Source organism: Cebus imitator, unplaced genomic scaffold, assembly GCF_001604975.1.
Source record: "Cebus imitator isolate Cc_AM_T3 unplaced genomic scaffold, Cebus_imitator-1.0 Scaffold48, whole genome shotgun sequence".
Taxonomy (NCBI): Eukaryota; Metazoa; Chordata; class Mammalia; order Primates; family Cebidae; genus Cebus; species Cebus imitator.
The window spans coordinates 2,108,158-2,134,861 of NW_016107363.1; the positions used below are offsets into that span (position 1 = coordinate 2,108,158).

Below are 26,704 nucleotides of genomic sequence, written 5' to 3' on the forward strand. Positions count from 1 at the left end.
TTCAGGATCTACTTCTGGATTAGTTTTTATGTTTTTTTTTTTCTTCTAATTATTTGTGTCCAATTTCTTGTCATCTCATTTATGGCACATCCTTCTCTGATCACTTCAAAAAATTTAAAGCTAAGAGTGGTTAAAAAATGCTTTTTATATATCTATTTTTTTTTTGTCACTCCAGGGAAATGAGTACTATTATCCCCTGTTTTACAGATGAAGATACTGAGTGTGAGTCATTACATCATTTGTTCAGGAGAGCTCTGCTATTAAGTGGTAGAGGCAGAACTGCCTGGGTTGATAGCCCAAGCATTTAATTTGACCTAAGGCACACTATAAGATCAAAATAATCCATTTTTGGAGCTTGCAAGCTATTCTTATAATAAACAAAATTTAATATTGATTAGATGAGATTATTACATCTAAATAATATGAAGTTTACTGAGATTTTTTAAAGTTTTAACTTAGCTAAACTATCTTCTAGTAACAAACCCACAGAAACATCAAAATGGGCATTAAATTCAGTTATATTCGATTGAAATGTGTTTTATGTGTGACATAAAGAAGAGATTGGTTTTCACTAAACTATCAATTGCCAGTGAGTCAGATATTTCCTCATACTTGTGGCCTTTGACATATCAAGGCAAACACTTGATAGAAGAATGGAGATCATCTAGGTTTAGATTAGAAAATCCTGGCTTAGTGTCTCAGTCATTTCCATTTTCTGCAGACTTTGCTTTTGGGGATAGGATTATAAAATTCAATGTTATAACTTCTACTTTCATGATATGGTCTCCAGAGAGTTGATTTAAATTTATTCCATCACCTTGAGATTATCTAAGTTTTCTACAAGGCAGAACCGGGTGTGGGACAAACATGCAAGCACGTAAAATAGCTTAAGGACATACATTCTTAGATGTATCAGAATCTGTGGTGAAATTGTATTCTTTAAGAACACAAATATTTACAAGAGGTAGACAAAAGTTAAGAGTCTTTGCACTTGTTCTGTGGTCATTTTTTTCCTTGTTTATCAAAATGTATGTTTAGGGAAGTCACAACTCCTACTTCAGATGCCTCAAAAATTCTGGTTGGCATATCTTATCTTCAACACTAACAAATAGTTACACTATCTCCAAGGACACTGAGTTGACTTTCAGCTAAGGTAAGAGATGTCTTTGAAAGAGTGTATACTTTGAAAGGCAGCAATGCTCACCATTTGAAAAAAATATATATGGAAGTATTTCTGGTAAAATCTATTTAAGCCTCTTTGATTGAATCCTCTTGGGGGGGATTGAGAAGATCATTAGATTTATCTAAGCAATGTTATGTTTAATACTCAAATCATAGGTTTATGTAATTTACAAAAGGTGGATATTAAGTTTCTATATTAATGTCTATACCTGGAAAAAAAACCCACATTATCCCAAAGGAATCTGTGAAAATACCAAACCAAACCAAACTTTCTTACAGCAAGAGTGAAATTCCAGGTGTTTTAGTAGAGGGAATTCATGGTCAGTTTGCCACCAATGCCTGACGTGATAGTATTTAAATGCCTAAAGAGGCCTCAGAAGAAATATTTAATCTGTAAATGACCTGTGTCTGGCCTTCAACAGCAACTCTTCCCCAAATCATCACATACTCCATAATTTGTGTCCTAAACATAGTCCCTTTATTTTGCCAAATGGATTATACGTTCAGCTTTTTCTTTCCTCCTCCTGTTACCTACACATACCATATTTCCATAACACTTTTTAACCTTACTTGATATCTTGCCCTATCACTAAGGCACTGCAAACTACTTTTTTCACTTTCAATACCTTCTCATTTCACAACCCTTGTATATGGTTTCTTCCTTTAAGATTTTATTATCTTCTTTGAGAAATACATGATTCCCTTCACTTCAAGTTGCTTCATTCATGCAAGCTTTTTGCAGTTTACTGACCTGGATTTGTTGATATGCTGCCTCAAAGTGCTGTCAATCTTTTTCACATGTTCATGTTGTAGCTCCCAAAGGAGATTATAGCCTCTTTAAGAGAATGTCTTCTAAAAATTCTGTCTACCCCAAGCACCTAGAACAATGTTTTTCTTCATTAAAGGGTGCTAGATAAAGGTTGTTGATTGACTTACCACATTTTCTGTTCCAGGAAAACCAATACCACATGATTTGAATATCTTTTACTTCCTCAGAAAAATTTAGAAGTGTGGACTGCAAAACTGTCACAATCCCCCCACTGCTCAAATTTTTCTAAATTTTATATTGTGACCAAACGTGTGATGGCCACAAAAGTTGTGACCTTGAGGTATAGTGGTGAAGTCAAATATAAGCCATCCAAGTACTTAACTCAAAACACCAAACAAAATTGTTGGGGTTAAACTGAAACCAGTTGTTTTGAGTTCATTTTCAAGTCTCAAACAGGTCACTTTACTATCAAAGTTTACTGTAAAATTCATGGTAAATTATAAAACATGTAAAGACAAATGTGGTTTAAAGGTTAAACTCATGCCACATTATTAAGATCGCTCCCATGAGTATCTACAGATAATTAGAGAACTAGAAAATACATAAATAAAGGCGATGAAGTGGAGAGGTCTCTAGATAGCCTAAGTTCTGAAGGTGGCTGGTTTGTTTTCATCCGTCTGCGGGTCGCAGATTACATTCAGCACGCTGGCCAGCTCCCTCGTTTACGGGGTTTATTGGCCTAAGTGAAAGGAGCAAGGGGAAGGCAAGCACCATCTGCTGCTTTGTATTAATAGTTCACCCGAGAGGCAGGGGTGAAGAGAGCGCGACAGTCGATGCAGTAGATGTTGACGCCGCTGAGTTCTTAGGGTCTCTTTGTCTGATCTTGGGGTCCCCAAGCCTCCACCGAGCCAGAATGGAGGGAGTGTTAAGCACCCAGAAACCCTCTATTTCTCTGGTTAGGCTCAGCAGAAAGCATTCCCAGGTCTTGGGAACTGAAGATTCATCATAGATTTCGGGGGGTGGGAGGTAGGCAAGGGCGGGGACGCTACATAAATGGCTGAGTTGCGTGGTCGAAACACCAATCCATTCAAAATTTGATTCACTTATTTTAATTAGAGTGGGCGCATGCGGAATAAGTTGCTGGAATCAGAGTTACACAGGTGGGACAAACACGCTACCCAGCCCCCACAGCCCCCACGCCCCAGGTGTAAAGAAGCCTGGGGAAAGGAGATGGACCCTTTCTTTCCCGTATAAGATCTCGTGGACTTCCTCCTCCTAAGAGAGACCTCTCGATTTAGCATCTCCAAACAGCCCGCTCGGCTGGATGCTGGATTTCTCCCTCCCCCAGGAACTTTTTGTCCGCGGGTAGGAAAGTGGGGTTGAGGCAATGAGACCCAGAGATCAAGGAAAAAAATTATCCAAGAAGGGGTTGGGGAGGAGGGTGGCAAGGCATTGGGGTCAGAAATACTGAGGCTCTGAGGCTTTGGAGACGCTCCACGCTCTCCCCCCTCCAGCCCTCTGCAGCAGCCCTTTACGCCGCGGACACGGGAGAGTTAAGCCAATAAACACGTAAGCGCCGCTCCCTCCCCAATCGGCAAGATGCCTCTTCGGCTCTTGGCTGCATCGACAGCTTGCAACACTCGGCATCTTTTCTGGAGGCGCCTCCTTCAGCGGCCGCAGATGGCATCCGGCTGCGGGCTCGGGGCTCGCAATTGATTCTCCCCCTTGCCTGCCCACCTCGGGTCCACGGACGCACCTCTCCCTTCCCCTCCTCCCCTCGCGCTCCTGGGTCTGAGCCCAGCTCGCGACCGCCGGGCGGAGGATCAGTCGCGGCGGCCGAGGCTGAGCAGCAGCGCTCTCGCTCCCTGACCTGGGGAGAAGCGCCTACCCGAAAGAGCTGACTCCCGGCTGCCTCCAGCGCCCCCCACCTTTTGCACTCCAAGCCCGGGGCTCCAGAGACCCCGCTCCCCAGGCGCCACTATGCTGGACCCTTCGTCCAGCGAAGAAGAATCAGATGAGATCGTGGAGGAGGAGAGCGGCAAGGAGGTGCTTGGCTCGGCCGCCTCCGGCGCGCGCCTGTCTCCCAGCCGTACCAGCGAGGGCTCGGCCGGCAGCGCCGGGCTAGGGGGCGGCGGCGCCGGCGCCGGAGCCGGGGTGGGCGCAGGCGGCGGCGGGGGCAGCGGCGCGAGCAGCGGCGGCGGGGCCGGGGGGCTGCAACCTAGCAGCCGTGCTGGCGGCGGCCGGCCCTCCAGCCCCAGCCCGTCGGTGGTGAGCGAGAAGGAGAAGGAAGAGTTGGAGCGGTTGCAGAAAGAGGAGGAGGAGAGGAAGAAGAGGCTGCAGCTGTATGTGTTCGTGATGCGCTGCATCGCCTACCCCTTTAACGCCAAGCAGCCCACCGACATGGCTCGCCGGCAGCAGAAGGTAGGTGCGCCTGGGAGGCCCCGGGAGCAGCACCGGGACGTCGCCTGGCGGGCGGGGCGAACAATGGGAGCTTGCGGCGCAGCTGGCGAGGAGGAGTAGGAGAGGTGGAGACCGCGCCCTGGGGAAAGGGCTACGAGGCCCCCTCCCAGCGGCCGGGCTCGCCCAGGCCCGGCCCAGCCCAGCCCAGCTTGGAGCGCGCCTGGGACCCGCAAGGGCCAGGGAGCGCAGCGCCGCATGCCCGAGCCTCCCAGCCCCGGAGCGTTGGGGAGCGAGGCAGGCAGGTCCCGCTTTGTGGCCCGAGAGGCTCGGGGAGTGACTCGCAACCCGTAGCGCCCAGAGAGGCCTTGCTTGCTTGCAGGGCTCCCTTCGCTCTCCAGCGGAGGGCGGCTGCGCTCAACTCCGGGCCCGCCCTCCTAGGCATGCGTTCGGCGGGCGGGGGCGCCGAGGTGGAGGGAGAAAAGCGTCTAGGAGCAGCGCTCCGCTCGTCAGGGGCAGGGAGCAATCGCAGAAGCAGGCGGGAGAAAGCAAGCCCGGAAGGCGAAGCTTCCCTTGACTCTGCGAAGGGCACTCTCCTCTCTCTGCCCGGGTCAGCTGATCACCGACTAGCGTCGCCTAAGGGTCCTCGGGCACTGCTTCCTTATGGCTGGGGTTCTCTCCAATCCGCCTGACCCTTCCTCACTGACCCCAGCGCAGGGGCATGCCCTCTGGTCCTTCCAAACGGGTCAGCCCCTCCACCTTCCTCTCTTTGACCCTCTTATCCTCTTCCCAAGGTGACTTCGCCGCCACCTTCTGGCTCGCCTGGGTCCTCCAAGCCCTGCCACTGCTGCCTTGATAAAGTACAGCTGCAAAAATCTTCGAAATTATAGACATCAAAAGCTTTTTGTGTCTGAGGCTGGGGCAAGGCTGAGGCAGCCCTGGGCTGCCTTTGATGTTATAAAAAAAAAAAAAAAAAAAAAGGCGCCTATTTCTATCAGCTGTTCGTTATCTAGAGAAAGGGATGGTGGTATCATAAGATGAGGGGCAGCGGCAGGGAGTGGGGGCCGAAGAGAAGCAGTCAGGAACCCAGTTGGAGTGAGTTAGTAAAGAAAGTTAGCGTTCTGTTCTCTCTTTTAAATGAATTTGCAGCACTTGGGCTGTCAGAAAAGCCAGTCAAGCCCCGCAGAGCGGCATTGTGAGAAGCCAGCCCTAACTCCATCAAGATTGTGAAACTAGTGTCTTAAAATAGTGAATTTTTCGGTTCTGCCATTTAAGACTAAATTACGTGTTGCTGTAGTAGCGTTAGGTTTTCCATATTTATCCACCCTTACCTTGAGTTAGCACAGATTTTTCTGTTTGGCTTACATGTGTACACACACCACCCAGCACCGATGATTTATTTCAGGCATCATAAGCTTGGATATCAGTTTCATTACAAGATAAAACTCATTTCCTGGGTGAGAGGCAGGAGGTGGGTTACACACATGACTCCCCATCTCTGTCTGTGGCTCCTTGTTTTCTCAGTCCATATTTTGGACTGCAATAGAGCAAAAGTATCAGAGCAGCAAAAGTTTTTGGGATCTTTTTAAGGTTGGCTGTTGGGTCCCCAGGACCCAATATTTCACACTTCAGTCGGTATTCCTAATGTAGTTGTGTCTTCGTAGCTTGGGAACTTCAACCTCCAAAATCTCTCCCAGTAATACCACCACCAGCCAAAGATATCCCATTCCTTTTACAATGAAAACTGTGACTTCAAGTTTTAGGGTGGAAGCAGGGGAATGTCTAGAGACATTTTCAAAGTCTGTCTCTAGAGCTCTGTCCTTTAAATAGATGGTTAAGTCCAGAACTAGTATGAAGAAAGAAATCCCACAGAGACACAGTTCTTCTAAACAGAACCTTCAGCCACCTTTAGAGATCATGATGAGGCCAGATTTTTCTGATCTGATTGTATGCTTTACCTGAATCCATTCAAAGCTGTGGTTTTGAGGGGCATGCTGGTTCCATTTTTTACACATGACCTTAACATCAGAGAGACTCCAGGACAGATTGATAGCACTGGCATTTGGTCAAACTATTTTTAGTTATCACAGCAAACTGTTGCTAAATACATATCCCAATGAAGCTATCTTAGGACTGTTGGCTATATTGGGAAGTTGAATTTAAAAATATATATAAATATATATATATTATATATATAATTATATGTATAATATATATTATATATTATTATTATAATTATATAATTATAATATATATAATATATATATAATTATGTATGTATAAGTATATAATATATATATTATATACTTATACAAAAAAGCTTTTTGTATAAGAATAAGAATGAAATAAAATATATTCCTACAAAAAAAAATAAGCTTTTTCACTGCTATATCTGTAAGTTTTTAATGCCTTTGTAGAAAAGTGTGTTTTGCTCCTTCAAGTAGAAAGCTTGGAACTCTGATTTTTAAAAAATAAGCAATCACTGAGATTAATTAAAAGGTTTGCATAATCACTGTGGCAAAGTTTAAAGCCAACAAATAGAGTTCATGAGCTAAAGTTAGTCTTGGAGAAAGATGAACTAGTTGTAAACTAAACATGAGTTTGCAGTAGAATAGAAAAGGATGAACTAGAAAAAGTCAGAAAAAAATGTAGAGAAAGGGATAGGGTGACATGGAGGTCAGAGAGAGGGAACAAGGTCTATGAAAAGTAATTGCTGAATTATGGAGAAAAGACCATATTGTACAGAGTATAGTGCACCGTATGAAACCAAATAGTCTATGTCACAATACCGACTACCTACTATGTCCAAGGCACATATATGATTTTTAGAAGAATAGACTATCTTTTTGAACAACTTTCAATTCACCAAAAAATTGATAAATAATACAGAGTTCCTATATACTCCATATCTAATTTCCCTTCTTAATATCTTACAATAATATGGGACATAGGTTACAATTAACTAATATTGATACATTGTTATTAACTAAAATCTATAGTTTATTCAGATTTCATTAGTTTTTAGCCAAAGTTTTGTTTTCTGTTCTTAAATCATTTTAAAACTCCCTAACAATGTACAAATTGCCATCATTTTTAGAAAACTGGGACTCAGAAATTTTGCAATTTGCCTAAACTACCACATAGATGGGCAAAATATGACAATTGAAGTGTGGGGCATTCTGATTCCAAATCCTATCTTTTTAATATGAGATACTGGGCAGAAATATTCTAGGTTAAAAAGAGCTCTAGAATCTTAACATTTCAGGTGTATTTCTTTACCCAGAGTTATTTCTCTGAATTGAGAGAGGTCCTCCTTTCTTCCTCTGGACACCCATTAATTATAGTCACTGTGGGCAAAGTGGACATTTAGTTATATCTTCTTAAATAATATGAAAGAGAGGGATGACTGTTAGCAGGTAAATTTGAACATTAGACTGTATCAACCTTACTATGTCATTTAGTTTAAGCTGAAAGGAAAAAGATTTTCCTTTAGCTCAGAAGAACACTTCGGAAGGAACAGAGGGAGACAGTACCATCGCTTGGATAATTTTGGTAATCACTTGGGTAATTACTCTGGTGTTGCTTTTACTGAGAAAAAGAGCATTCCAACAATCTCCCCAATTATAAGAGGGGACTTTAAGCAGACTATTTGAAAAAGAAATTATCATTTAATTGTATGTTACATTACTGTGAATCTAAATATAGCATGATAGTAATTACAATTGATGACCAAAACAAAAATCTCCCCACCAGAATATAACAATGTATGTTTCCGTAGAGCAGGTTTTTGCTTTTCCTTCTTCTTTTGTCAGAATGATAGAGTGAATACCTAGAAGTTGGCATGGCAAAGCTACACCATATGTTTCTAAATTATGTAGTAACGGTGATGGGTGGCTACCTTGTGTGAACTAGCTACTTATAGTGAGGGAATGTAAAAGAAGGCACTGTTAGCAATTCATGTAATATTGAGATTGACATGACCATGTTTTAAATGAGGTAGGAATTTTTCAAATAGTCTAAAATGAGTATTGTGTGTACACACATAGGCATGTGTACCTGTGTGTGTGTGTGTATGTGTCTGTGTATGATGGGGAAGAGGGTAATCCTTAAAACTGTCTGTTCTACAGCACTCCTATTTCATTCAAGAGGACAAATGTCTTGTAAGTTCAAGCTACTCATTTCCATGTGATTCAGCTTATATCTTCCCATGAAATTACGGCTAATGTTGAGTCATAGCCATAGAAATTCTTTATTCATTTACTTGGCTTTATTTGGGCACGACTCAAAAGCAATACCTTTCATAAAAATCAAGATCTAGTGCTGGCTAAATATGTGTGTGTGAAAGAGAGTGCAAGTATGTGTGTGTTTTGAATCAATAATAAAGTCATCTATACAGATATATTTTGAGGCACTTGGTTTGTTCAAAATTCTTAAGGTTTACTTTGTTAATGGGACATATGATTTGCATTCTAAAAAAAAATTACCTTTTGGGAGAACAAAGTGACTGTTAAACCAAGTTTTCTTCAAACAGAATTGTGTTTCTCTTCATCAGGGGAAGAACTGAATTATTTAAATGGGCTCTTTGGCATCCCCCCTCCCCATTTTCCTTAGTGCAGTGGGAAGCCACCGTTAATGCTCCGATAGCAGCAGAGACTTTCTGAAGATGCAGAATACCGTAATGAGAGGTTCTTGCCTGATTACACACATGGAATAGGCTTATGATTCCCTAAAACAGGACTGAAGGACAAAGGAAATTAAATGTTTCATTCCTGAAGAATTGCACTGAGTTAAACAATAAAATTCAAATGATTAGGGATCTTCCCACTGCAAAAGCAAATTCAATACACAATCATAAGCTATCATATTGAAATATAACCAGTATTTGTGACTTGGGGCCAGGTGTCTATAAAACTTAAGCAGAAATGATGAGAGTTCTAACTTAGAACTAACTTCTAAATAAGTGACCAGTTACTCATTGCATTAAGCTCTTGCCTAGGCTCAATGGCAGAGGCAAAACGTAACTGTGATGTATGGTTCCTGAATCGGGGGAGCTTATTTCTAGTTTGGAAGATAGCATATGTGTATGTCAAATAAGCTGAATAAGAAAGTTTTAGTTGTAAGATGCTGATTAGAAATACTAAATTGGGCAAGGGAGAAAGAATGAGAGAAGAGTGCATGCACACAGAGGATTGATATAATAGTAGAGAAAATCTTCATGGAGAAAGTAGACTAGGATCAGGTCTTTAAAAATTAGTTTCATTTGAGTAAGCATAGGTATAACAGGTATTCCAGTCTGGAGAAGAACATGAGGTAGCAGAAATGTGGAAAAGAGTCACTGTTAGACACTCCTAGTCAGATTCTGTTGGTTCTAAGTGACAGAAACCCAGTATGAGTGGCTAAAACAAAAAAGAAAGGAAGAGGGTGAGTGACTTACTAGTGCATGTAAGTGAAGAGACTGGTACAGAAGTGACTGCAGGAATGGCTAGATCTAGGAGCCTAAATGAAGAAAAAAGCTCGATGATGAAGGAAAGGATATATATATTTAGCATCCCTAATCCAAAAATATAAAATCTAAAATGCTCCAAAGTCAAACTTTTTGACCACGACATGATGCTCAATTGAAATGTTCATTGGAGCACTTTGGATTTCAGATTTTTGGATTAGGGATGCTCAACCAGTATGATGCAAATATTCTAAAATCCTTTAAAAGTCCAAAATCCAAAACACTTCTGCTCCCAAGCATTGAGGATAAGGGATACTCAATCTGTATTTTGAAACCTGTGTTTTAGCTCAAACCCTACCACCAGTGAATCACTGATTGTAGGTAAGTCTCTGGGATAATTTCTTAATCTCTCATGTGGAGAGGGGGATGGAGAAGCTCCAGATAATTTCTAATGTCCTCTCCAGATGTAAGAGTGGATAGTTCTTTCTGGACAATAAGATTACTTTTAACCAAGACTTATAAATTCATTCAAACTTGTGTTTGTTATGTTTTTCATTACAAAATAAGACTGTGTCTTCAAAGAATCCAAGATGGTTAGAAATGAAGTTAGATTTCATCCAACTGTGTAAATCTTCACATAAGGTGGAATTTCAAAAGGTTGTAAGACTGCAGACTACATGAGAGATTGTAAACCATGGACTATGGATGAAACTGTTCCATAAATATATTTTGTCTACAAAGCACTTTTCAAATTTTGAATTAGTTCTCAACATTTAAAACTATCAAAATATTTCACATAAAAAATCTGGATTTCTGGTTTCTCTTAGAAGTGGAATGTATGACAGCACTGGGCCTGAGATTTTATGGATTTGCAAAAAGCAATGAAAATAAGATTATCCAACCATCATTTAAATAATACAATGTTAATCACTTTTAACTAAATTGTACCACGATACCCATCCACCATATATATCTGGATGGTAGGATACCAGCTATCTGATTCTTGCCAACACCATCTCTTCTTATGATTGCTTAACAAATATCAGTGATCTGACCCTGGCCCCTGTAAACCATCTAAAGGAAGGATCTGAAATTTAGAACTCTGTGTTCCCTGTCCCTGGCAACTATAGTAGTTTCCTTGTTAGTATTAGATTTATAGTTTTTGCCAAATTGGAGGGCCAATGATCAGAGTTATTACTTTTACATTTGTCTGTCTAAGTATGTGATATGGTTACTTTTCTGTTTTTAATAGATGAGGAAAGGAGGAATGCATTGGCTCAATGCATTCAGCTAATGCATTGAGTCTAGCTCTTGCTATTGATACACTGATGGACAACGAAGGACAGTGGTTAAGAGTATAGACTCTGAACTTAGAATGCCTGGATTTGCTTTCGTGCTGTACCCCTAACTGAGTCTGTGATCTTAGACAATTAACCTCTCTGAGGCTCAGTTTACTCATGATTGAAATGGGAATTGCAGTGGTACATTAATCATTGGGTTCTTGTGAAAATCAATTGAGATAATATAGTAAAGCTGTTAGAACAATATCTGGAATGTGTTAAGTGCAATACAAGTGTTAGCTCTTGTTATTGCTAAGTTGATATATACAATGTTTTTATTTGAATGGATTGAGCAAGTTAATATACATGAAGTACTGGCCATCACAAGCCTTATATTCATTATCACTATTATGATTATCATCATGAAACAGTATGGAGGAGTTTGATGACCTAAAATACAAGAATACCAGAAGGCAGATGATTATGATTAGAATATCACCTGTAGACTAGATGGGGTCCAGGGTATGATACATCTCTGTTCTTCCACTTTTGTTGAGACATTTCACTTGCATTTCTTTGAACAAAAGACAGAGACCCATTTTTCTGGCTTCAAAAGCTAACTGTGAACAAAAGCATCATGGATCGAATACCTAGGTGATATTTTAAATGGCTAATGCCAAGCACAGGTACATGGGAAGATTTGCCATACACTTATCGGAAGACTCAGATAAAGGAGTCTTGGGTTACTCAATTGGTAAATGATGGGATCCTCAAAGATCCTTATTTACTTCATAGCCACTATGAGTAAAGCCACTATGCTTGCTATCATTGAACAGGTCACCTGCCTTTTTCAAGTCCTAATATTTTTGTCCTCCATTCAAATAGCTTTTTTAAAAATGTTGGTTGATACTAATGATATTAACTATTACCATTAAAACTGAACTCATAAAATGCTTTTATGTTTGTGTAGAGAGTAAATTCTAAGCATATATACATATATATAATATGTTCAAAACTTTATATATCTAGCTAGAGTAAGATTCACATAAGTAGGTAATATGCAGTAGGGTGTAGAGGCTAAGACCTCCAATTCTGTAGACTTAACAGTCCCTGGTTCACATTCCTGGTCAGCTTTGTGACATGATGACTTTGTGACCCTAGGGACATTATCCGTGTCTTTAGTTCCTAGTTTCCTGATCTATAAATTGGGAGAAAATAATATCAAGCATTGTAAGAGAAAAAACATGTAAGTTGCTTAAAATCTTTATTATGGGATACATGCCAAATATTATCAGTAACTGTAAAAATAATATTCTTGCATTTTAGTTCACCAAACTTCTCCATATTATTTCAGACTATAATACCTTTGCGCATACTGTTATTGCAAAATGTCTTTCTCACCTTTTTTCACGTGATTCACTCTTGTTCATCCTTTAATTATTATAACTCAAGTGTTATCTCCTTTAGGAAACCTCACTCAAAGCTTTGTAGTAAGCTGGGTACTGCCATAACTCCTTAGTCAGTCTCCCCTTTTACCTCCTATAGTTTATATTTAAATTACCCTTTTTAACTATGCCTATCACTAACTAGACTGTAAGATTCCCATCTCCCAAAACAGTATCTGACATGTGATAGGTGTTCAGTAAGTGTTCAACTGTTGAGCCTTCACACTGATGCTTTATTTCCTAGAGAGTTTCTAAGGAGAGGAAATAAAGAGGTCTTAAATAAGATCACCTTTATTACAGAGACTTTATGTCTCTATAATTTTTACTTTTATAAAAACTTCTCAGAGTGAACCAATTACCAAATGGCTTCAAAATAAGTTATGTTATAGAAACTTGCTATCTATTACCTCCTAACTTTGCTTGTTAATACCAAAAAGTGATCAATTTCTAGATCCATTATAGAGAAAAGTCTTTATGAATCTCTTGCAATGGGTGAATGAATCCTAGTTGAACTTGAATCACCAGTGTGTGCTGGTGTTTGACCAAGTGGTCAAACATTAAAATCAGCAGAAGCCAAAGTGAGAAATAAGTTTTCACATTGGGTATGTGTTTTTTAGTAAGCTTCATTTGAGTTAGTGAAAATTGGCCTGTTTAAAATACTGTCAGCAACAATGTTGCCAAAGTTGTATCACAGAACCTGTAAGTTCTACATATTTAGGCATAAATAAATGTGCTAATTTTCTCTATTTTCATTCTCTTACAGGATTTTGGCATTATTTTCTGTCCTTTTATTGTAAACTGCCTAAAGTCTTTATTTATACCTGAATTTAAGGTCTAAATAAACAATAACTATAGGGCTATCACATATTGAATATGGTAATAAGTATATGCTATGTATAAAACAGCAATAAAAAGTAAAACTGCTTCTTAGAAGTGGACTTCTCTGATACATTTCACTAGTCAAAGAAAATTACTTTTGCTACGTTTTCCTTTTTATTTTAACAAGTGGGAAAAAGGTTTGAAAATAAATAGAATTATCAAGCCCTCTAGTATTCCAATCTGCTGTCTACCATTCTAAAATTGAGAGATACGAGATAACATATTGAAGTCTTTTCAGCAGCCTATGGGAGGAAAATATCAAGTCACGTGGTACTTCTCAGAATTACTTTTGTGCAGTAAAAAAGTTCTGAGATACTTTGAAGTTAACTTTTTTTTAAATCCCTAGTGTTCCAGGAACACATGCTAAGTTGCAACCCTCTGGGAGCAGTAACGCTTTCAAAAAGACAATGGGGTTTTGGCAAACACGCCAAGTGGTCCAGAGAATCTATTATGCCACTTAAGAAAGCAAAGGGAAAACGTTGAAAATTCTTGCAATAATGATGCCTTCTGTTGCCCATGTAGACAAACAGCTTTTTGGTGTGGATGGTAGGCATAGAGTTGTTTAAGCAAATGAGTTGAAATATATCCTGAACATCTACATTGGCGATTTTTCTGACAAGTATAGCAACTGTTGTCTATAAGGCAGTGTGTCATAACATACTGTGTTCAAAACATTTCTTGGGGGTTCTTCCATATTCAAGTTTTGTTTGTTATATATCATCAGACAATGTTGTTTTGACCCACTTCTATGTATGATAAACTCACTAGATCCTTTAGAGACAGTATGTAAAGTCATTTTTGATGACCTTCCTGACCTCTAGGAACCGAGCAATCTGGTTAGGAAGTTAAGATATACCTAAGTGGACTAATGCAAGGCAGGATAGAGGGGTGTCTGAATCTTAAATATTTGTGTTTCCTAGATTTCCATCCTTGGATCTTGTTATGGGTTTATTATGTTCCCCCCAAATTTATATGTCAAATTCCTAACTCCCACTGCCTCAGAATGTGACTTTATTTGGAAGATTAAAATGAGGTCATTAGGGTGGGCTATAATCCATTATGACTGATGTCTTTATAAAATTGGGAAATCTGGCCCCAGAGACAAGCACATACAGAGAATGCCACATGAAATGGAAGACAGAGATTGGGGTGATGCTTCTACAGGCAAGGAATACCAAATATTACCAGCAAATTACCAGAAGCTAGGGGAGAGGCATGGAACAAATTCTTACAGCCTCACCAGGCACCTACTCTGATGACACCTTGATCACCACCTAGCCTCTTACAACATCTGTTGCTCAAGCCACCCATTTGGTGATACTTGGTTATGGCAGTTCTAACAAACACAGCCCTCTTCTGTTCATACCATCTCTCTCAGCAACTTCATCCCTAACCATGACTTTAGCTACTGAGGACTCTACCCTTAAAATTTGCAAATCTTTTGTCTCCAGCATTGTCCTCTTGTCAGACTGCCAGACTTATACTTCGAGTCATTTGCATCAGTGCTGCTGAAGGTGTGGCCACAGACAGGTGCAGGTCAGTGAATGCTTTGTAAAAATTTGGACTAGAATGTAAATCAACTCGTTACTTTCTTCTGCAAGTAAAGTCTTGCTATAAAAGTTGTCAGCTGTATTGAGTAGTATGCACAGTGATTAAATTGATGTAATTTCTGGTACAAGCCCTTTATCTCAGTGAGGGTCAATAAGAAGTAGGTCACAGATAGCACAGGTCTATAGAGCACATTTGGAGGATCATTGACCTCCATGGTAGCTCTTTCAATGTCCTCACACCATTTAACGATACAATTTTTCTTCTCACCTGATTCTTTCCCCCTCTATTTTCTAACTCAGTGAATGGCCTCCCAGTGGCACTACCATATAACTGAGCTGGCCAAGGCAAAAATGTGCAGCTCACCCTAAAATCGTTGTGATTGCTCATCCTCACCACCAAAAAATGCACGTGTCCTGTTCATGTTCCTCCTGAGAAATTGTTGTCTTTCTCCTGCTCTTCATCTTCATCACTAATGTCCTGCTTTGGGCCCACACGCTTGTTTGTGTGGACTTTTGCAATAACTTCTCACTGTTCTCTCTGCCCCTTTTCTTGCCCATACTTTACCCAATACTAGAGTGATATTTTTGAAACACAAATACAGTTATGGTCTTTCCTGGCTAAGAATTCTTCTGTAGTTTTTTGTTGCCTACACAGGATAAAACTGAAACTTACTTGCATAGGATAAGTGGATCTTCGCTCCCCATCCAGGCTTAACTACTGCAGTTTTCCTGCACACACTCTTGGTTTCAGCCCATTAAGCCATTTATCATCCCTGTGCTGTTTATTGCTCTCTGTGTCTCAGTATCATTGTACTCCTGCTTGAAAAGCCCTTCCCATCTTGCCTTCCATTGCTTTCCGAGGTAGAAGGTGGCACTCACTTATAAAGTACAGGAATAAATATGAGCATCTATTGGCCCTTTACCCTATTAGTCACTGTTCTATGTATCTATAAGCCTTATCTCATTTAATCTTTACAACAACCCTATAAGATAGGTACTAATCAATCATCGCAATCCTGCAGAAGAAGAAACCAAGAGGCAAAGTAGATAAAAAACTTGTCTTAGGTCACACATGTAGTACATGGGTTAGGGCCAAGGCAGTCTGACTCCAGCCTTCACACTTAACCGTGTGCTATGTTAACTGCATTGGAGCATTCGGCACATCTTACTTCAATGTATACCTGTTTCTTTTTCTTTCTCCTGACTCTGCAGAGATTATTTAGTCTCCCCAGGTGTCTGACAGATTGTATGTTCATATAATAGGTTTTCAATAAATAGGTGATACATGAAATTCCTGATAGTTGGTTCATAACTATTCAGAACAGTAATACATATTCTTTACAATTTATAGCCTATCTGCTGAGATTGTCTCATTGCTTCATTAAAACAACCCTTTGAGTATATGTGAGACATATTATAAATTCCTGTTTTGTAATAAGCAAAAGTGAGGTCCAGAGAAGTCCCACTGATTGGAATGGGCTACAGAGCACCAACCTGAGTCACTTAACTGCACCTAGGCTTCCTCCCATTGCACTGTCAGTCTTAGATTTACAATAAGAATGGCCTGGGCCATTGTAGACTTTTTTAAAAATTGCATTATTTTACTTATCTTAATTTTCATTTTATTGCACAATTGTGAAAGTCATAGTAATTTACACTTTTAGAGGGTCCACCCCACCTCATAAAAAAATTAAATGTTACATTTCACATCTAATTTGTTATTATTGAAAAAACTAGAATGTATGTTTTTCAATCTTGCTTTTGATGCTATTTGTCTATATAATTTGTTTAATAAATGACTGTGATTTCTCGGGAATCATGGTGCATTCAGAGGAATCCCTGAAAACTTTAAAAAACAACAACAACAACAACAAAAAACCTGGACCAGGCACAGTGGCTCACACCTGTAATCCCAGCACTTCGAAGGGCTGAGGCCGGCAGATCGCAAGGTCATTGAAACCCCATCTCTACTAAAAACACAAAAATTAGCTGGGAGTGGTGGTGCACATCTGTAGTCCCAGCTACTCAATCCAGGAGGCGGAGGTTGCAGTTTGCTGAGATGGTGCCACTGCACTCCAGCCTGGGGACAGAGCAAGACTCCATCTCAAAAAAAAAAAAACCTAGAAATAGAAATTCCATTTGACCCAGCAATCCCATTACTGGGTATATATCCAAAGGATTATAAATCATTCTACTATAAGGACATATGCACACAAATGTTCATTGCAGCACTGTTTACAATAGCAAAGACCTGGAACCAACCCAAATGCCCATTGATGATAGACTGGACAGGGAAAATGTGGCACATATACACCATGGAATATTATGCAGCCATCAAAAACAATGAGTTTGTGTCCTTTGTAGGGACATGGATGAACCTGGAAACCATCATTCTCAGCAAACTGAAACAAGAACAGAAAAACACCACATGTTCTCACTCATAGGTGGGTGTTGAACAATGAGAACACATGGACACAGGGAGGGGAGCATCACACACTGGGGTCTGTCGGGGGGAAATGCGGGAGAGACAGCATGGGGAGAAATGCCAGATATAGGTGATGGGGAGGAAGGCAGCCCATCACACTACCATGTATGTACCTATGCAACAATCTTGCATGTTCTTCACGTGTACCCCAAAACCGAAAATGCAATTAAAAACCAAACAAACCCCACCTCACAATTCCATTGTTTCCAATGGTATCAATATTTTTATGAGGACTGAATTTGGCAATTAATAGAGTCAACATGTGTTTGGAAGTCACTTAATTAAATATTTAGATTTTTCATGTTTATTCCTACATTTTGAAGACTATATCTAGGATCTTGGAATTTTTTTTAGGGCCTTGGAGAATTCCAAGGATCCAGTCCCCTTGCTTCTGTTGCCTAAAGAATAAAATAGCCTTTGGCCAGGCTTGGTGGAAGAAGTGATATTTGAACTAAGCCTCAGGCTGACTGAGAAGACCAAGTGATAGCAGTGTGACACATTTTGAGAGAAAGGAAGGATACTTTCGACTCTCTTTAGAGATGAGATAATGCAAAGCAAGTTTGAGGACATATGAATAGACAAATACAATTGTGTAAGATTCCAATATTGCACAGAAAATAAGAACAAAGTTTGGTTCATGATGGTAGATGCTCTTCACCAAGTTAAGGGGATTGAGGAGTGGAGGGGGACTTCACATTGTAGGCAATGGAGAACTGCTGAAGAATTCTGAGCAGGACAACAACATGACCAATGTAGCATTTTAACAAGATTAAGTGAAGTGTGTGGAAGGTATGGGGAAAGGAGAGAAAAGAATGTGCATGTATTTACACTGTAAGAAAAGGTCATGAATTAGGCTTGAATGTTTTAGCCAGACAGATCAGTTTTAAAATTTTGTGAGGAGATTTTTAGAAAATCTCAGCAGATCAATGCCTATATGTAGAAGTGTCTTGAATCAATAGTTCAAAGGTATTTCCTTACAGCCGTTGTTCATCTTTGCCTTCATTTTGTTGTCTTTGTCACAATGTGTGGGCTATGAATGTTCTTTTTTATTTTTTTTACAAATTCTAAAAATGTGAAGCAAGGTGTCTGCCCTGTAAGTTATATTTAGTTTCAGTGACCGATATTCTGATATACCCCTGCAGGTGCAAAAACTCTTCTGCATAACATTGTGAAGCACATAATGACACTTGGACAAAGCTCATAGGGTTGAACCTGGCATAATTCAGAAAATGTACATGTGATTCCATCTGGCTTCCAGCTGAGCTAAAGGATCCAGATGGAGTTTAATCCAGCCCCAAGTAAGCGTGAGCCCCACAATAAACCCAGGTTTATATCAAAACCCCATGGAAGGATAGAGGAGGAGGTCTGACTTCTGATGTTGCTTTGGAATCTGGGGAGAAAACTTTCAGTGTGTCCAACCACACTAAACTAGAATATTGGATTTGTCCCTTCCCCCACATTATTTCATCCCTCAAACCAGCCTAAGTTTGCATAGGCACCCAGAGAGTAGGGTACATTCAAGCTCCCTGCCTTTTCTCCTCCCAAAGTGGAAAGAGTCTTACCTTAGTGGTAAGATTACAGAAAAGTCTTTGGATGGACCCCACTTAATGGTTGGAATTATTTAGATTAAATAGGAAGCATAAGATTCCCCATCATCTGCCTCTTCTTGCACATTCTTTGGTACCATCTTTTCTGTCTTCTATGTGTTAATAGAGATGGTAAGATTTGTATCTGGGCATAGGAGTCGAGAAAGGCTCCAGCCCATTCTTTGAAAATTCTAATACAGTGATTTTATAGCTGGCCCTTGACCAATATAGGTTTGAACTATGCAAGTCAGAGGACTGAAAATAAAATTTTAGCAGGATGTGAAACCCATGCATAGGGAGGGCTGACTTTTCCTATATGTGGTTTCCACAGGGCCAATGGTGAGACTTGAGTATGTGCAGATTTGGGGATTTTAGTGTATGCCAGGATGGGGCAGTACTGGAACCAATCCCCTGCAGATACTAAGAGATGATGGTGTTTTCCCTTTGTCATCATTGTGAGTATATCTCTCTTAGGAGGATAGGAGATTTTGGTTTGCTCTAAGATTCAGATAGTCCTGGGTCACCAGGTCATTACATCAACTGAAAGGCTTCAGAACACCACACTGTTTACCAAAGAGTCACAGCCTGCTTCCTAGAGGAGGTTGCATTTGCAGCTGAGGAATAGGTAGGATTTGAACATGGGTAGGAAGGAGAACAGTTATGCTAGGGACAGCATGAGCAAAGACAGAAGCCAAGCAAAACTACAGTAAAGAGCACATAAAAGGCACAGGTTGGAAAGGTAAGTTAGGACCAGATAGTGGTAAACAGTGAATTCTACTAGACTGTCAGTTGTCCTTTATTTGCTAGGCAGTGGGGAGCCTTTGAAAATGATCTGTACCCCTGAGTAGGTCCAGTGGAAATAATGCTAAACCAAGGCAGAGGGCCCATCAAAGATTATGTAGACTTCTGTGTGATTGCCAAATAAAGGGTGATTGGCCTTGACCTTGTCCTAAGTGATGTGTTTTCCCATAAGACACTTTGAGGCTGTACATTTTCTGAAGAATATTATCAACACAAACCAATGTCTCATTTGCAAAGGACATGATTTGCTCCAGCATTTTTCCATGGCCAGATTAGAAACAACTCCCTATGAATTTTGACAAAAGCCCCACATAATTTGTCAGCCTTCCTGTTTGCCTGGCAGTGGAGAAAAGAAAAGGATTTCTTTCTACTATCTTCCTTCCACAGGCAGCCTACCTACTGCTGTGTATTATGATTCAGTACTATAGACCTTCAAAGTGAACAGACACTGGATAAGATGTGCACTTGTTTCAATTAATCAGAAGCACGTCTTCCCCCGAAGCAGCAGTTCTAAACAATTGTAGATTTGCCATTTAGTCCAAAGAGCTTTTCATAGCTTTCTTTCTAGGTGGAGAGCCTAAAGCTATCTTACAGTCAATATTCAATTAGTATCTGAGTCAAAAGGCCATGCTGAGCTCTAAAAGAGGGGCGTAATGTGTCACTTGTTCCTGCCTCCATTTGCTTGTGTGTGCAAAACAATCCATTACTTTTCACTAAAGAAATATAGGTTTGCTGCAGCGTAAGTTAAATATTAGACCAAATTAATAATACGTGTTTACTTCCTTATGACCTGGCAATAAATAAATGGTAGTGTTAGAATCACTGGAAAGGAAAAACCAAATTCAACATTATACATATTGTATATGCCCAAATTTAGGGAGATTTATGATCCAGAACATTTTCCCTTTCCCTAACCTCGGCAAGAACTCTGTGCATTTCGGTCTTGTGTACTCATCCAAATGCTTTTATATAAAACTTTAATCACTATCCTTTGGCGTAGTCTTTTGTTTCCAGCACAATCTGTTATTCAATACTATCTTTGTCATTGAGCTGTGGTTTCAGAACAATAACAATTCACTCCTAAGATTTTCTTTTTAATCCAAACATTTTCTACAAATATGATAGCAACAAAGATACCTAGAATACAGTAATTTCTTTTTATTTACAAATTAACCTGCCCACCATAAACCAGATTTTTTAGGAAAATAGTGACATGAGACATTTAAGTTGTATGAAAATTTAAACTTGTTTCACAAACTTGAGCTCATTTAAACAACGTATATCATTAATGTGGATAAACTGCAGATTTACCCAGTGTGTTTAATCAGTATGAACAACCAATTGAAGTTCAAATGAAGCATTTGATTGTACATTTTCAATATAATATTTATATATCCCATTTTTAGTAGACACAATTGGTTACCTAATTGTTATTCACTCCCCAACTCCAGACAGACTTTCATACCTGAAAAAAAGAAAATTTTTTTTCAGATATGAAAAGGTATACCCCATTTACAGCTTTAGAAGTAGATACAGCTGAGTTCGAACCCATCAGCACCCAGCACTATACTGGAATACAATTGCCTCACAGGTGACTTCAGTTGACAGACCAAAGTGGAGGACTTGTATTCCGTGCTTAGGAGAGAAGTTTTGCTCTGCCTCTCTGATGGACTCTATGGAAGGAAGCATGTACTGTAACTGGTACTGGCAGCCATCTTAGAGCCATGAGGAGACTCAATTTAGGCTGAAGCCAAGGCTGAAGATAATGAAGTTGCTGAGCTATGAAAATAACTTGAGTTCCTAGTGACAATAATAAGCTACATACACCATTAAGCCAGATCTGAAGCCCACCTTTCATTGGGACTTGTAATAAAATAGTAAATTTTCTTGCCAGTTTGAGTTGTCGTTTTTTTTTTATTTACAGCCAAAACTTGTTGACCTCTAGCTGTATTTCTCTTTAAAACAGGAATTCTGGGATTTATTAGTCTTAGCTCTTTATTTTGAATATTTATATTTAGATAAAATAAAAATTTAATTCTGTTTGTAGGAAGCAACTCCTTATTTCTTCCTAGCTCTACACATCATTTAGTTAAAATAAAAAAGCCAAAACTTAATTGATTAGATGTAAATCATGTTTTAGCACAGAATTAACTTTTATTATAACTAAAAAGATAAGCAAATGAATTCATTAAAATACTCTGACTTAAATTTTACCATTTCTATAAACAAAAAAAATTTTATTACAGAGGAGTAAAATAATACAGAAATATATAAAATAGAAATTTAAAATAATCACCTCGTTTTACCACCCAAAGACATCCATTATGCACATAGTATGTATTTATACATCTACATGGATATATAGAGATTAATATATATACTTTTATATAAAAATAATTCTATATATATTGTTTTGCAACCTACTTTTTTGCACAACATTATATATAGGAAATGTTTCCATGTCACTAAATATAAAGCTTTCTCTAATCATAAAACCTTCTAAATGACTTTGCAGCAATCCATTTTATGGATGTAACATTATTTAACTGGTTGTATTGATTTCGCTCTCTTTTTTTGTTTTTTACTATACATTCTGCAGTGAGCATCTTTGTGTACTTATCTTTCTACACTTTTCCAAATATGTATGTCCCTAATATAAAGAATATGTACATTTAAAATGCTGTTACCAATTTCCAAAGCATCTGTAGAAATTTACACCCCTACTAGCAGAGCATGAGTGAGTCTCATCTCCCATGTTAAAAGTAGACATTATTTTCTGCTTTGCCAACTCAATGGGTTATTTTTAAAATTTTGTATTTGCATTTCCTTTATACATATTTATTGCCTCTTTATATTTTTTGTTTCACAAATTTGTTACATTCTATCCATTGTCATGCTTATTTGTTTTAAAGGCAATTTTGGTGGTACTAACAGTGTCGTATTCGTGCAATTTAAGTTTTGTCATTTGTGGTGGACCTCTTTTATGTTTGTTATGTTGTTTTGACATATTTACGTTTAGCTGAACAGAATTTTTGAATGCAGTAAAATCTATCTACTTTTTCCCTTTATAATTTTTGGTTTCATGCAGTGAAAGACCTTCTCTATCCAAAAATTATAAAACTGTCCACACATATCTTCTACTTATGGTGTTTTTTTAACTTTATATTTTTTACTCATTTGAAATTTATATTGATGTAATGAATGACGTATGAATGACTTTTCAAATGACGGGCCAGTTGTTCAACATCATAGTTTAAATCTGTTTGCTCTCTAGTTGGGTTAAGTGCATAATGCAAATATCAAATGCACTAAATTCTTATTAATATTTGAATTTATTTTTGAGCTCTGAGTAGAAAATCATTGATGTAATTTTCTTTTCCTGCACCATAACTATGATGATTCCATCATTGTAGCTTTATGATAGTTTGGCTATATTGATAAAGTTCCTTTTGTTAAACTTTTCAGAATATCCATGACTCTTTTTGCATTTTTTAAATTCTTTTATATATATATAAATTGCATTTTAGGTTTTATATATATATTTATACATATATAAATTGCATTTTAGGTTTATATATATATTTATATATAAATTAATATATATTTATATATATTAATATATATATAATATAAATTAATATATAAATTAATATATATTATATATATTAATATATATAATATATTAATATATAAATATATATTAATATATATTCATATATATATGAATATATATTTTTATATATTCATATATATATGAACATATATTTTTATATATTTAGGTTTTATATACATAAATTGCATTTTAGGTTTTATATATATTTTTATATATAAATATTTAAATAAATTTTAAATATATATATAAATATATATTTATATATAATTGCATTTTAGGTTTTATATATATTTATATATACTTTTTATATATATATTTATATATATATATAAATTGCATTTTAGGTTTTGGGGTACATGTGAAGAACATGCAAGATTGTTGCATAGGTACATACATGGCAATGTGGTTTGCTGCCTTCCTCTCCATCACCTATATCTGGCATTTCTCCCCATGTTATCCCTAATTTTTAATGATTTTGTTTGTTTTAAAATAAAAGATTGTTTGGATTTCACCTAAATTCCGTGGTATGTATAGATAAATGTAAAGAAAGGCTGATGTCTTTATGACATTGAATCCCCCATCCAGGAACTTGGAATATCTCTACATTAGTTCAAAAGTTTTTGATATACCTCAGTTTATTTTTGTAATTGTCAACATACATGGCCTATACATTTATTGCTAAATTTATTCATAAGTAAATTGTAACCTTCACTGACTCCTTGCATTAACCAAAGCTCTCTATTCCCTCTGCAAAACATAGAAGCTCAGGGCTAATGGGCTACTCTCTAATACACCTGAATAATTACGTTCCTATCAGCTCACGTATATGCTCACCAAGAATATTTATACTTCCCAAGCCCATTTCAGCTAGTTTCTGTTTCAGTTATTACTGAAATTCCATAATTAAATATTGTATAACTTAATGACATATTATTATGAAAACAAAGAATAGTCTTTGTTTATATTTAAAAAGTTGATTACTTTGGGAAGATTCAATTATGTTTACAAATATTAAATTGCAGTTGGGCAAAACTACAGTAAAGTTTTTAGGGAAAATGTATAAAAGTCTAAGGATTTTTTGACCATATTGCCTCATAAGCTTCTTTGCTTTTTTTTCTCTTCTTTAAAGAAGTAAAAACAAGCATAGCTAGATATGCTGTGTGTTAAGGAGGATATGAAACTTCAATCAGTGAACCCATGCATAAAGGCAAAGCTGGAATCCTGTACTACCAAAATTCACAAATAATTATAAATTATAAGCAAAACTTGACATTTGGCACCTTATGTTTTATGATCATCTACTTCAGCTAAATGGTTTTAAGTTAACCATAATTTTTAAAAATATTTGTTGCTTGGCATTCCAAGTAGTTTTAAGCTATTCTTGGTGTTTCCTGATAATCATTTATAGTAAGTGAAAATAATAACTTTGCTTTTTTTTCTAATATATTTTTAGCTTTTCTTCTAATTCCATTGGCTAATCTCAACTTCTCTATTACTACTAATCATGGCATGATAACATAATACACGAATTTTTAAAAACTTAAAATCAGGATAATTTTATTATAGATATTTTTTAAAATTATCAGAACTTACATCTAGTGAAAATCAAGGATGTCTTAAGAGAGAGGAGTCCAACTTCCATGCTGAGATGTTTTTTGTTTTAAATAGGGCTCATTCTAAGTAACTCATTTTGGGCCAAGCATGGTGGCTCATGCCTGTAATCCCAGCACTTTGGGAGGCTGAAATGGGTGGATTCCCAGAGGTCAGGAGTTCCAGACCAGCCTGGGAAACATGGTAAAATGGTGAAACACGATCTCTACTAAAATTTAAAAAAAAAAAAAAAAAAAAAAAAAAATTAGCCAGGCACACCTGTATTCCCAGCTACTCGGGAGGCTGTGGTATAAGAATCGCTTGAACCCAGGCAGCGGAGGTTACAGTGAGCTGAGATCACACCATTGCACTCCAGCATGGGTGACAGAGCAAGACTGTTTCCAAAAACAAATAAATAACACATCTCAGACTAAAAGATTGAACATGTATTGAATAAATATTTCCATGTTTGAGTCTTTGAAATAAAAACACATAAAATATAAAGGAAAGCCAATTAAAAAAAAATTTAGAAAACTAGCCTCCATCTCTATTTTAATTTAACTGTTTGCCTTTTTAAATAAAGAGCTTAATCATGCACAAACAGGAAATATTTTTCAGGCTCAAGGTAGATGCTTTATATTGGGAAGAGATCAGAAAAATGAAACTTCTCGTTACTTATGACTACACAATCCCAGCCAACCAAAAGATAACATGCAATCTTTTGAACCTAGATTTTTCACTACCCGGTGATATTTCTCACCCATATCACATAGGAAAGCAAGTATAAAGACCTTAAGATAACCATTAGTACCTTTCTCATTGGAATATGGAGATATTCCTTGACAGTAGAGAATACCCAATCCTATAGTCATTTCCCAATATTGTATTTGTCTTTAATAAGAGTGTCTTCCTTCAGAGAAGTGTGATTTGAAGCTTAAAATTACACTCTTTGTATGTGAAACTACAGAGCAAAGTTCACTGCACCAAAAAAGATGAATGTTCCTGCCAGGGATACATTGATTGCTTGCCATGACCTTCACAAGGCAAAACTATGAAAGGAATGCATAAAGACAAAATTACTGTTTTAATAGGGAGGTTTGTAATTTTAGTCTATCAGTTCCAGCCACAAAGATTCTCTCTCAATTTATGTAATTTAGGAAGTGTTAAACTTGAGTTGGAGTTGATGACAAGCAAATAACTTTGTTTGAGGTGACATTTCTGCATTTTAGTTCATTCCAAATACTTTTTTGTAATGGCCTTGGAAATGCTTACATGCAGGGAATGGAGCAGCAGTAGGTTGAGCATAAAATGACACCAATATGAGAGAATTTAATCTTTCTTTTTACTTATTTGATCATGTATGTTTTTAAATTTTACTTATTTTAATGAGATAGGCTCTCACTTTGTTGCCCAGGCTGGAGTGTTGTCAAAAGATCACAGCTCACCGGAGCCTTGACCTCCCAGGCTCAAGCAATCCTCCTACCTCAGCCCCCTCCCAAGTAACTGGAACTACAGGCATGCACCACCACACCTGGCTAAGCTGTGTATTTTTTGCAGAGACAGTTTTACCATGTTGCCCAGACTGGTCTCAAACTCCTGGGTTCAAGTGATCTGCCCGCCTCAGGCTCCCAAAGGGGCTGGGATTACAGGCATGAGCCACCGTGCCTGGCTGTCATGTATGTAT

The 26,704-nt window shown here is 38.1% G+C and overlaps 1 protein-coding gene across 39 annotated transcripts in view; it reads left to right on the forward strand.

Moving 5' to 3' along the window:
• Positions 1–3,540: 3,540 nt before the first annotated feature.
• The window catches only part of CADPS (calcium dependent secretion activator), a 471,006-nt gene continuing 447,842 nt past the window's right edge, over positions 3,541–26,704 (forward strand). For 34 of the 39 annotated variants that reach the window (XM_037738038.1, XM_037738041.1, XM_037738051.1 and 31 more), the window contains exon 1: positions 3,573–4,372. In XM_037738038.1, the coding sequence (XP_037593966.1) occupies positions 3,932–4,372 (441 nt within the window). In that variant the 5' untranslated portion in view covers positions 3,573–3,931. Of the gene's footprint in view, positions 4,373–26,704 lie in introns of all 39 variants that reach the window. The other 5 variants (XM_017527378.2, XM_017527376.2, XM_037738065.1 and 2 more) reach the window with 3 other exon arrangements.